The 11,200-nt window shown below is 44.9% G+C and overlaps 1 protein-coding gene across 2 annotated transcripts; it reads right to left on the reverse strand.

Moving 5' to 3' along the window:
• Positions 1-752: 752 nt before the first annotated feature.
• Positions 753-11,200, reverse strand: HMGCS1 (3-hydroxy-3-methylglutaryl-CoA synthase 1). 2 transcript variants are annotated; one of them, XM_080575049.1, is made up of 10 exons: positions 11,046-11,200; positions 7,407-7,864; positions 6,948-7,073; positions 6,294-6,458; positions 5,448-5,616; positions 5,152-5,322; positions 4,353-4,459; positions 3,885-4,010; positions 2,897-3,060; positions 753-2,485 (listed from the first exon to the last, which is right to left on the reverse strand). In XM_080575049.1, the coding sequence occupies exons 2-10, from the start codon at positions 7,852-7,854 to the stop codon at positions 2,393-2,395; spliced, it is 1,569 nt and encodes a 522-aa protein (XP_080431175.1). In that variant the 5' UTR covers positions 7,855-7,864; positions 11,046-11,200; the 3' UTR covers positions 753-2,392. The 2 variants fall into 2 exon arrangements, with proteins under 2 accessions (XP_080431175.1, XP_080431176.1); XM_080575050.1 differs by lacking the exon at positions 11,046-11,200 and adding an exon at positions 8,777-8,875.

Here is an 11,200-nt window from a genome sequence, read left to right on the forward strand (position 1 = left end):
AAGTTGGAAACCTGACAATTCCAATTTTTCTGAGTGTCACCAAGACGTACGTACTCCTACCTTCAGCTTTAATCAGGCATTTTAATCAGCAACACCAGCAGCTCAGATGTAAACGGGTAGTAGCTGTCCTCTTGAACAGGCACAGTTGAAATGCCCACGCTGACAGGCAGAGCCTGTATGATTTTAGTTAAGACAGGTAAACTAATGCAACGTTTAGAGAGGTACAGTTGGTGATGTCAAATTTAAAGGCAGGATGCCTTATCTATTATTAGGGCCAATTAGATGATCTGTTGACCTCAAAAAGAGTAATTCATGTAAAGGAGCAACGGAAGGACTCTGAAAAGCCACCCATGGAAAACTGTGCTCAGCAAGACCCAGATAAGCACAAAGCAAGAACTGATCCCCTTTCATGGTGTATGTGAGGAGATAAAGCAACACTGTTGTTCCTAAGACAGTAGTAACATTGACTGTACTTTATAAGCTGGGAATGAATTCCTCCACAACAGAAAGTTTCCATCCGAAAGCATTTAAGTTACCTTGAAATACAGCCCTGACATAGTGATTTCCCACCAGCCTTGACAACCCTTTCTTCCATTTGTGTAATGGAATGATATCAAGGAGAAAGATCCAGGAGGCCCACACAGCTTGTGACCCCCACACTTCAGGTTTTCACAAGGCCAGTTTCCCCTTTCTTTCCTGTTAAGGATAAAATGCATCCTGAAAACTCAACAAGTCAGCACTACTCCAGCAGGTTTCAAATATCTCAAACTTTATTTTAATAAGGGATCAGCCTCACAGACAGTGAGGGTCTGTGGTTAACTTTTTGTGCCAGTAGCTCAATTCTTGGCTTGTCCACTGCCAGCAATGGACTTTGTTCCATGGCATTTTTTTTTTTTCTGGTGCCAATACAAGTTTCATGAGGGCAACCTAAACCAAAATGCTTGCAAACACTATCTTCATGCATCATTGCTCCATAACTTTCAGCAGAACAAACAGATTATTATCCATCAATTTATAATAAACATCTATTTTACCAAGGCTTGACTGTACAAATACAGCAAGTTACCAAATCCTAGTGAGTGACAGATAATACAAACACTTCGTTACACAAAAAAGATCGTGATTTAAACAGATGAATCATTTCTTGCTACTTTATATGAGATAATGTAGAATTAGCAAAGAAATAAAATTCAACAAAACTTCATTCTGTACATTAGCTCAATTAAATATATAATACAAGCTTACAAGGCTCATGTCATAGTTCATTACCAATCTGGGCTTTAAAAAGCTACCAGAATGGAATCCCCATTAGAACTATGTATCTACCACTTGCAAAAATGGATAGCTTGCATACTGGGAAAAAAAAGAAAGAAAAGACCCCACTCTTAAGACATCACCAATAGTGAGAAGGACTTCAAAGTACAAAGCCAAATCCAAAGTTAGAAATAGTCTCTTAGAAATGTATTATATAAAGAATAGTGAGAGGCCAGAGTTCCAGACAAAATGATCCTCCTCCCTTTCTTAGTTTGCCAATTAAAACAGCTCCATAATGTCTAGAAGTTTTATTTGAAAATTCTGCTCCTTTAAATACTTGTTACAGTTAAATAATCCTGAAAAGTGCCAAATCACTAAGTCCAAGAAATATACCCTTTTATGTTCTTTAGAAGAACAACCGTCTACCTCCCTTGTCATTCCTCTTTCCCCCCAGGCTGATGTGATTTATAAGGCAGGTAAAAAATGCACAAGATGGGTTTTAGGTGGAACTTCATGGTAACTAACATTGTTAGTTACTTTCAGCCTTGTGGTCCTTGATCCACTATTTTGATAGGGGAGAGTGATTTTATTCCAGTAATGAGCGTTACTTGGTTCTGTATCTTTTCCAAAGCAATGGGGTGAGGAGAGGTAGACCGGGAGAAGAAAGGGAAGGTGATAAAGGGCAAGAGAAGTGCAGAATTCAGAAGACTGACTGCTTACTGTCAAGGCACTGAGAACCCTAACATTAAAAGCTTGGACTATTTTGCCACACACTTTTGCATACAAGTAGAATTTAAGTGTAGGTTTCAAGCCATTTTACAAGGAAAAAGCAAGCAGAAGATTCACTTTTTTTCTATGTACAAAGACCTTGTAATAGACTACAGCTACTACTCCGCAATTAAAAAAATCCAGACATGTTAAAGAATCCACAAAGCCCCTAGCAAGTCCCATTATCTCCAGTATATTAATGATTTTAGTGTCCTGAAAATACTATAAATATCAGCACACTGCATTAAGACAAATCCTTTCAAGGAGTTTGAAGGTTTTTCATCCCCAATTAAGTACTTCAGTACTACTGTAATCCTTTCTTTCACCCTACCCTCACACCTTTTTCCATTCCCCACCTCACAGAGGTATCTTAATGCTCCCCATTGGAAATGGCAACAGTAACGCCTTCAGATTCTGTAGTTGCAGGGATTCTTGGCACTTTCTTAGCAGGGCTTGGGATGTGCTAAGAAGAAGGGAAAAAAGACATTAAATACAGTTTTCTAGTTCACATACATTCAATACTTCATGGCTAGTCCAACTCTCAAACAACATTCATGCTACACTGGACAGCTTGGTTTTAAGTCATTCACATCGGTCATGCTTCATGCAAAGTGATCATGTGAAAACAGCCAGTTTCTTCTTGTTTCATTCTTGTGCAGTTTCATTCTTGTTATGATGAAATGTACTTTTTAAAATTCCATGTGTGTTTTTTTTTTTTTTTTTTACTTCTGGCTTGTATGTTACATATTTTAACAAAGCACTTGAAATAATTTGTTAAATCCCTTCATCTTTTACCATACGTGCACATGCTAAGACAACCACATAAACCGTTCCGCCATTTACATCAAACTTTAAAAGAGTGCACAGTGTTCACCTCATGAACAATGCCTGGGTGGACAACTTCAACTCCTGCCTCCAGAGGTCCATCACCCATGATTGGGCGTCGTGCATAGGTTCTTCTGTGTTTTTCATCCACACGCACAAGGTACCATGTTCCCTCAAAGAGATCTTCTACAGAACACTGTGGAATATAGTTGGCTGCAAAAATAAAAAAACAACAACATACTGTTAGTTGGTTCCTGGTGAGAGTTTCATTCAACACTGGCCTTTACATATTGCAGTTTAGAAGTACTAAGACGGGAAAACCAATTTCATTTGGTTTCATTTCATTTCAATGAGTACAAGCTACAGGAAAGCACTTTACAAGCTACAAGGAAGTAGAAAGAGTTGGACATCCTCTTCATTCCATAACCAAACCATTACAGCTGTGCAAATTAAGTATTTTGCTGTAGGATTAGGAATACTGGAATACCAGAGTACTGTGTTCAGCTCTAGGGCCCCCAACATATAAAGGGAATGGACTGACACTGACCTGTCAGAGCAAGTCCAGAAGAGGGCCATGAAGATGACCATGGAGCACCTCTCCCATGAAGACAGGCTGAGAGAGCTGGGGCTGTTCAGCCTGGAGAAGAGGCGGCTCTGGGGAGACCTTATAGCGGCCTTCCAGGACATGTGGGAAAACACTGGGGAGGGACTCTGTCAGGAAGTCCTAGTGATAGGACAAAGGGTAATGGCTTTAAACTAAAAGAGGGTAGGTTTAGATTGGATTTATGGATACAGATTCTTCACTCAGTGGTTTGGAGAGGCCCTGGCACAAGCTGCCCAGAGAAGCTGTGGATGCCCCATCCCTGGAGGTGTTCAAGGCCAGGCTAAATGGGGCACAGGGCAATCTGACCTAGTGGAGGTGTTCCTGCCCATGGCAAGGGTGTTGGAATCAGATGACCTTTAAAATCCCTTCCAACCCACACTGTTCTGCAATTCTAAGATTATGGTTCTACAATGTATGTTTATGAAGTTCTTACCCAAGTGATGAGTTTCCTGTCTAATCTTCATGTTTTCAGCAAAGACATCAGGTGCAATACATTTTCTCGAGTCAAGTCTTGTTTTAAGATCAGAAAGGCTGGCAGTTATTTTGTCCAGTGCAGAACCTACAACATAAACCCATCATGTACCATTTGCACCAGTGCCAAAAGCTGCACACTAGCATGTTAGCATAGCAAGACTATTCAAAATATTCTGCGTTATAGAAGCTAAGTTTCTAGTTAGGTATAAGTATTCCCAATTACTTGAGAAAAACACTTGTAGCATTTGAAAAATACTATCTATTTGCCCAAAGAGTCACTTAAAACATATCCTGGAGCTGGAACATCTTTAATGTTACTGTCATTAGCACTGTTCTACAGGTTTACTTAGGCTGGTGGGTAATGTAGCAAAGCTTTTTGAGGTGAGCTGTGCAAGGGAGTTAATTAGTATCTCTTCGTTTCACTCACCAGGAGTGGCATCCTGTGTAACTCTGATGGAATACAGAGTAGCAGCAAAACCAGAGCCATATGAGAACACACTAATTCTCTGTCCTGCAAGATGCTCTGGAGAGTACCTGCAAACCAAACAACAGTTTAAGCTGAGAATTAAGTCAAGATGCCTGTTTTAAATAACCAGAAAGTGCAGCTAGCTTAGAAAAAGCAGACAGATTGTATCAACTACAACACCACATCTAGCATGCTATACGCATAAATGAGGGCTTCTTAAAACAAGATTTCAAACACTGCTGTTATGAGATGATTTTCAAGGCTGCCTACGCAAAAACAAAGAGCAAAGAAATGCCCAGAATATGATAATCTAGGAGGTGGCCAATTTTCATTCCCAAGTGTCCTAAAGCCTAAAATGAAACATCACATCTTGGAATGCAAAGTAACAATACAAGAGACCCAAGATGAGTGGTTTAATTTATACTTAGCATGCTTTTTTAAGTCTCAGTGATGGGAAAAAAAGTTAAGTAAATATTTGCTTCTATTATTATAGGGAAACAGAGAAAGCATTCTGATTCTGTTTTCTACTATGGCAGTGTCTTTTAGAGAGGTTAGGGGAGAGAAGGTTGGGAAAAGGTACACCACCTTACAAATAAGATCCTACCTTGGAAGGCAGTAAGCAGTGTTTTAGATTAGCTTCTGACACAAACTTTGAATCCACTTGTCACTTGAACTAATTGCGTATGCAGAATAGTTTTGTAACATTTTATGTGCTTACATATAAAAAGCTATGAGATTGGTTTTCCAATTTTATACTTACTGGGCTAGAAGAGAGGCAAGGCAACCATAGACTGAAGGGGTATACATATTTCCATTCTGATTGGACACAAGTAATGAAGCTTTGGTCTTCTGATTGAAGAGCTCTGCACTAGCTTTCATAAAAGCTTTTTCCACATCTCTGTCAAAATATGTATCTTCAAGTTTTACATCCCTATTACAACCGATAGATAAATGCAAAAAATAAGCGGTCAGTAATAGTTAGAGGAAAAGGAAGAATATTTTGCATGTTTACCAAATTAAGACTATCTGAATATGTAAGGCAGCAACCATTCTCACCTGAAAGCTTCCAGCCCACTGAAAATGCCACTTGCCATCTCTGGGTTCTGGTCACTGAGAAAGTCATTCAGCAGCAGTCTAGCCACACTCTTCTGCACCAGTTTACAGTAGGGAGAATGAAAGATCATGAATCCAAAGTCATTCAAGGTGAAACGTCTGTCTGTTCCTTCTGGAATTGGCAGAAAAGTTGTGTTACAACTTATTACTTGTACTCACTTCAGCTATTAAAATAAAACAGGGGGATGGCACTATTTAGTCATCATAATATGTCAGCATACAAAGGACAACTCAAGACTAACTCTTACTGGCAAACTCGTTTAAAACACTGACTAAACTTCTGTTTAAAAATTCATTTCTTACTGATCTTGTGCACCATTGAGCAATGTTTACTCTTCTAGAAGAAATAGCTATAAGCTTAACAGAAACTCAGTATTTCTACCAAGCATTTTGAAATAAGAAATACCCTGCTTCATCTCTCCTTCAAACCTGTCCTTCTTAATAGGGGTGAAGCAACTACTAAACATGGGAGGATAAAATAAATATCATCACTTTGTATTTAAATACAAACCCCAATATTTTAAGAGCCTTGGGGGAGGGAAAAACAACACACTCTGAAGCAAGATATTTATATTGCCACAACAAAAGCCTGAAGAGACTACTCCTTATTGATCATCAGGTACTCAGTTGTAACAGTACAGAAATAATGTGTTTCTTAAGGGGGAAGAGCAAACATTTCAACCACCTCAAAAACACAAAAAAGGAGGCAGTATGCTAGTCTTTAGATTGGATGCTAAAGCCTGAAAATACACTGTGTAATTATACGTTCCAGTATTTGTGGCTACATACCCTTTTGCCACTGGGCGTGGATTTTGTTGCGATAGACAGTATAGCAGCGATCTAACGCACTGAGGTAGCACTGTATAGACAGCTTGCCATCAACGACAGGATATTCGGAGACCATGTCTGGCTTATAGAAGTCATAGGCATGCTGCATGTGGGTTCCGCGCAATCCTGATGGAGAGAATTTGGCAACGTTGAATATTATTTTATTCAGCTTCTGTGAGTTAGTTTGAATACATCACTTCACAAACGTGGGAAGCAACTAATATTTGGTCCCAGACAAACAGGTTTTCTTAGCACTTCAAGGCCTTCTAGGTAATGTTTCACACAGTTCTCAACCGCCTGCAACTCAAGTACAGTAGGCGTGAGCATCACAAACACATTAACAGGTCATTTCTTCTTGAAAATAGAGTGCAGTGCTTTGTTACTCAGTTCTAGCCCACACTTTATTGGAGAATCTCCTAGTACAAAACAGATAGAAGCATCTCTAACTGGTTCTTAGTGCGTACTGTAAGGAGACTTGGCCAAGGTAGCCAAAAGGAGACAACTTCCTGACATTAGTGGGAGTTAATCCAGCCCTCCAGCAACCCAGAGAAACAGGGGGCAGGCTTCAGAATGGATTGAGTATCTGGCTGAAATTTGTTTTCTCACAGGGCTCACCTCTCTCAAAAATCAAAGGAGCATTTGGGCCAACTAGCATAGCAACAGCACCAGCTCCCCCTGTTGGCCTGGCGTTTCCAGTGGCATACACAGCAATGTCTCCAGCAACAACAAGTGCATAACGCCCTGTAAAAACACACAGAAATAACAATGAGAATTAACCAAGAATCTAGATTTTGCTACCCACCAGCAACTTTTGGGATTTGGTTATTTCAAACCATTTAACTTTTCTGTCAGCTACCAAATTTCATGGGAAAAGACCAGTGATGATTATCCACAGTCTCATCTTCTGCATGTAATTAACTAGTGGCAAATGTCCAGAGTATTTAACACTTCAGAAAGAATTAACATAGTTTATCCTCTGGATTTTATACAGTTAAGCATAGACACTGTAATTATAAAGAGATTAACCAACAACAGAGAATGACGTAAATTTGCAGGAAAATACCCTGAACTTACCATCCCAAGAACTGGACTCAATCCAATTAACCGCATTAAAAAGAGCAGCAGTGCCTCCATAGCATGCATTCGTGGTGTCGATTCCTTCTACATCTGTATTACCAGATTCTTCAAAAAGTTGCATCAGGACAGTCTTTACAGATTTTGATTTATCAATTATTGTCTCCGTTCCAACTTCCAATCTCCCAATACAATCATAGGAGAGGCTGTTCCTCTCCATAAGCTTCTGAACCACAGTCAAGCAGAGGGAATTGATATCCTCACGGTCAGAGCAGAACCCCATCTTCGACTGGCCTAACCCAATGGTGTACTTGCCAGCATCCACGCCATCATACTTCTCCAGCTCTGTCTGGTCAACATACTGAGAAGGAAAATATATTTCTAGCGCAACGATTCCCACATCTTTGGGCCAACAGGATTCAACATTCACTGGAAGAGACCCAGGCATTGTGGCAGATCTTTAAGAAAAGAAAAAAAAACAAAAACAAAAACAGCTCATTTATACACATCTGTTTCTAGAGACCTACTTTGTATGTACTTTAGCTTTCTCTGCAGGTATACAGAAAAGGTTAAGTTTTAGGTATTCTACAAGTTCATTTGCAAAAGGCAAGCCTCAGAGATTTTGGTCTGAGCATACTGAAAACATCAATATAAAATGTTATAAAATTGATTATAAGTTCTTTTAACTGAGAATTCAATTTCAGCACTGGAGCCGGGTACGTTTAGCTAAAGCCCAAGGTATTTCACCGCAGCAAAATACATTATCAAAAAGTGTTTGAGAAATGAATCTGTTTATTATTCTATTTCTGCATGTAAGCACAGTCGCAATTCTACACAAGCAGGCTAGGAACACCGGACTGTTTTTTAAACTGTTGCTGATCAAGAACCAACTAACTCAGGAATAAACCCAGCCATAGCACAGGTCAGAGCTTTCCGAACCTGCTTGTATCTTTACGCTCAGTGACCCTGGGTGTTCCACCGTGCTTATAAGTGCCACAGAGACGCCAGGCTCTGCCTGCGCCCCTAACACCCACTCCGTTCTGCCATCCCTGAACTATGACCGCCGACACCATGCCTAGAGGTGCGCTCCCCGGCCCGAGGAGCACCCACGGCCTTGTAATCCCTCCAATCCCTCCACCTACGGCGCTCCTCCCCCGGGACGGCGGGGCGGGCCCTCAGCCGCCACCGGCCGCCCCCCCACACCCGCCTCAAGGTTACCGGGACCCACCCGGGGCCGCGCCGCGGGGGCAGCCGCTCCCCTCCTCTCCCCTCCGATCCTTCCCTTCCCCTCCCCCCCTCTCCCTTCCCTCCCCCTCCCCTCCTCTGCCCTCCGCTCCCCGCCACCCCCCCGGTCCCGTCCCGTCCCTCACACGCTGCGGAATCCCATGGCCGGCGGCTTGCGGCCAGGGCGCATGCGCCGGAGCTGGGGGGGGGGCGTGCACCGCGCGCACGCGCCGCGCGCGCCCCCCCCTCCTTCCCCGCGGGAGCGCGCGCGGCGCGGGCACGGCGCGACCCCGAAGCGTCGCCGTGTCCCCGCTGCGGCCAGCGCCACGCGTCCCGCCGGCTTCCCCTGCTCTCCGTGCCGGAGGCTTCCCTGCTGCCCTCACCTTCCTATTTGTGTTTGAACACGCTGCCCTGCTGCTTTCACCTTTTTTTTTTTTATGTTTTTAAATGAAATTGCAGCTGGGAGACGGGATGCCCAGAGCTGCATCCAGCTCCCGTGGGCATCCCATGCGTGCTTCCAGGGCTGCCCCACTGACCGTGAGAAGGATTTAGGGGGACAGACAGCAGCTGCGAGCTTCGTGGCTTTCTGGGAGCGCTGCTCCCAGACCTGCATTTTATCCTGAATCTGCACAGGCACTGGCGAGCAGAGGAGGGTGAATGAATGCCAACAGCACCAACCACGAGCTTTCCAGGTCCAAAAAGCCACTTGGAGAGCAGCATGCCATGGCACAGACACCCCTTCCTCCCTCTGGATGGCACCAGACAGGGCACAGCCAGCTGTGGGATGCCCTGGCACGGTCACGGTGACACCCCAGGGCTGAGCCTCGCCCCCAGACCCCAACACGATCCTGCAGAGACTGCGATGGTTAATTTTGGGACAGAGCAGCTCACTTGGAAGTGACCTGGAAAGATGACCAAGTCCCACTGCCCAGCCACACCAGGGCTAGCCAAAAGTTATCAAGGGCACGCTACTGAGGGCGTTATCTGAGTGTCCCTGACAGGCACCAGCCACCTCCCTAGGAAGCCTGTCCCAGTGCTCAGCCACCCTCATGGCAAACAGATTCTTCCTCACGTCCAGCCCCAGCCTCCCTGGCACAGCTCCGTGCCATTGCCATGCATCCCATCATTGGTTACCAGGGAGCAGAGGCTGCAGATTTAATTAAGTTACATATGAGCGCGGAAGACAAGATGACGGCATATAATGGACTTGTCATGTCACAGCCCTAGAACAACGGCTTTTAATCAGACGTTTCTTCTGAGGACAGCTCAGTATGCCAAAAGGGTTCGCATCATTGGTGAGCTCTGAGGAAAACACTCTGCTTCTGTGCTTGCCAGTTACAGGGCTTGGAGATCAACACCAGCATTTAATTACACGTTACTTGCTGCAGTTCCCTCGCTCAAGAGCTTTTTGTGGAAGACAACTTAAGGGAGGCGATTTCTGTTGTATTCTCACCAAGTACGCTCGGCGCAGCAGCAGCCAGGGCAGTCAGGTTACACTGCAGTGTACAACGTTGCTTTATACGCCTGCTCTGGTCACTTAAGAAAATGTGACGTGTGGCATCTTAAGAAAGTCACTTGTTACGATGGAAATTATCTGACCTGAGACAAGCAGCCTTTTGTTCCCCTGGTCCAACAACAAACAATCCCAGTCACTGAGAGTGAAATGGTACCCAGAAGTACTACTTCTTCAAAAAATCAAGAGCCTGAGATGCTTCAATGTAAGGCAACGAGGAACCTGCTTTGTTTTGCATCCCCTTTGGGTTCTGTAGGGAATGAATGAGCAGCATCAGACAGCCACAACTTTCTCTTTTGCATTGCCAGATGTAGAAACGCCTTCTCCCACAACAACCAGCAGCATTTATCATCATTCTTCACTGAATTGCTGGGGTTGGAAGAGACCTCCAAGATCACCTGGTCCAACCATCCCCCCACCACCACTATCACCCACTGAACCACATCTCTCAGCACCACGTCCAGCCTTTCCTTGAGCGCTCCCAGGGACGGTGCCTCCACCACCTCCCCAGGCAACCCGTCCCAATGCCTGACTGCTTTCTGAGAAGAAATGTCTCCTCGTTTCCAACCTGAGCCTCCCCTGGTGCAGCTTGAGGCCATTCCCTCTGGTCCTATCACTAGTTACCTGCGAGAAGAGGCCGACCCCCGGCTCCCCGCACCTTCCCTCCAGGTACCTGTAGGGAGCCATGAGGATACCGCCGACACTTTTGGCATTTCTGAGGTACCCTCTGAGGCCACTAACACACAGTGCACAGCCCCCGGCTGCGAGTCACCAGCCGAAAACCCGACCCTGCGCTCCCGGTACCGGCACCTGGTACCGGCACCTCGCCCCGTGGCCGCGCACAGCCGCCCCCCGGCCCCGGCCGCTCTGAGGGGACGCGGCCCGGCCCCACGGCCGCTCACCTGCGCGAGGCGATGGCGATCGCTGCCGCTGCTGCCGCCGCCCGGTGCCGCACTCCCGCCGAGGAGGAAACGCCGGTAGCCGGCGCGCGGCGCCTTTAAACGGCCCCGCGGCCCGGGCTCCTGCCCGCGCGCTGAGTGGCAGCTCCCGCCGGCCA

The sequence above is a fragment of the Anser brachyrhynchus genome (assembly GCF_964034855.1).
Source record: "Anser brachyrhynchus genome assembly, chromosome: Z".
Taxonomy (NCBI): Eukaryota; Metazoa; Chordata; class Aves; order Anseriformes; family Anatidae; genus Anser; species Anser brachyrhynchus.

Coding starts and splice junctions, on each gene's coding strand:
- HMGCS1 (XM_080575050.1), bottom strand. CDS start 8,820: ATGCGCCCTGGCCGCAAGCCGCCGGCCATGGGATTCCGCAGCGT. Junction 7,865..8,776: donor GCCATGGGATTCCGCAGCGT/GTGAGGGACGGG, acceptor CTTTTCTTAAAG/ATCTGCCACAATGCCTGGGT. Junction 3,061..3,884: donor ACAGGAAACTCATCACTTGG/GTAAGAACTTCA, acceptor TTATTTTTGCAG/CCAACTATATTCCACAGTGT.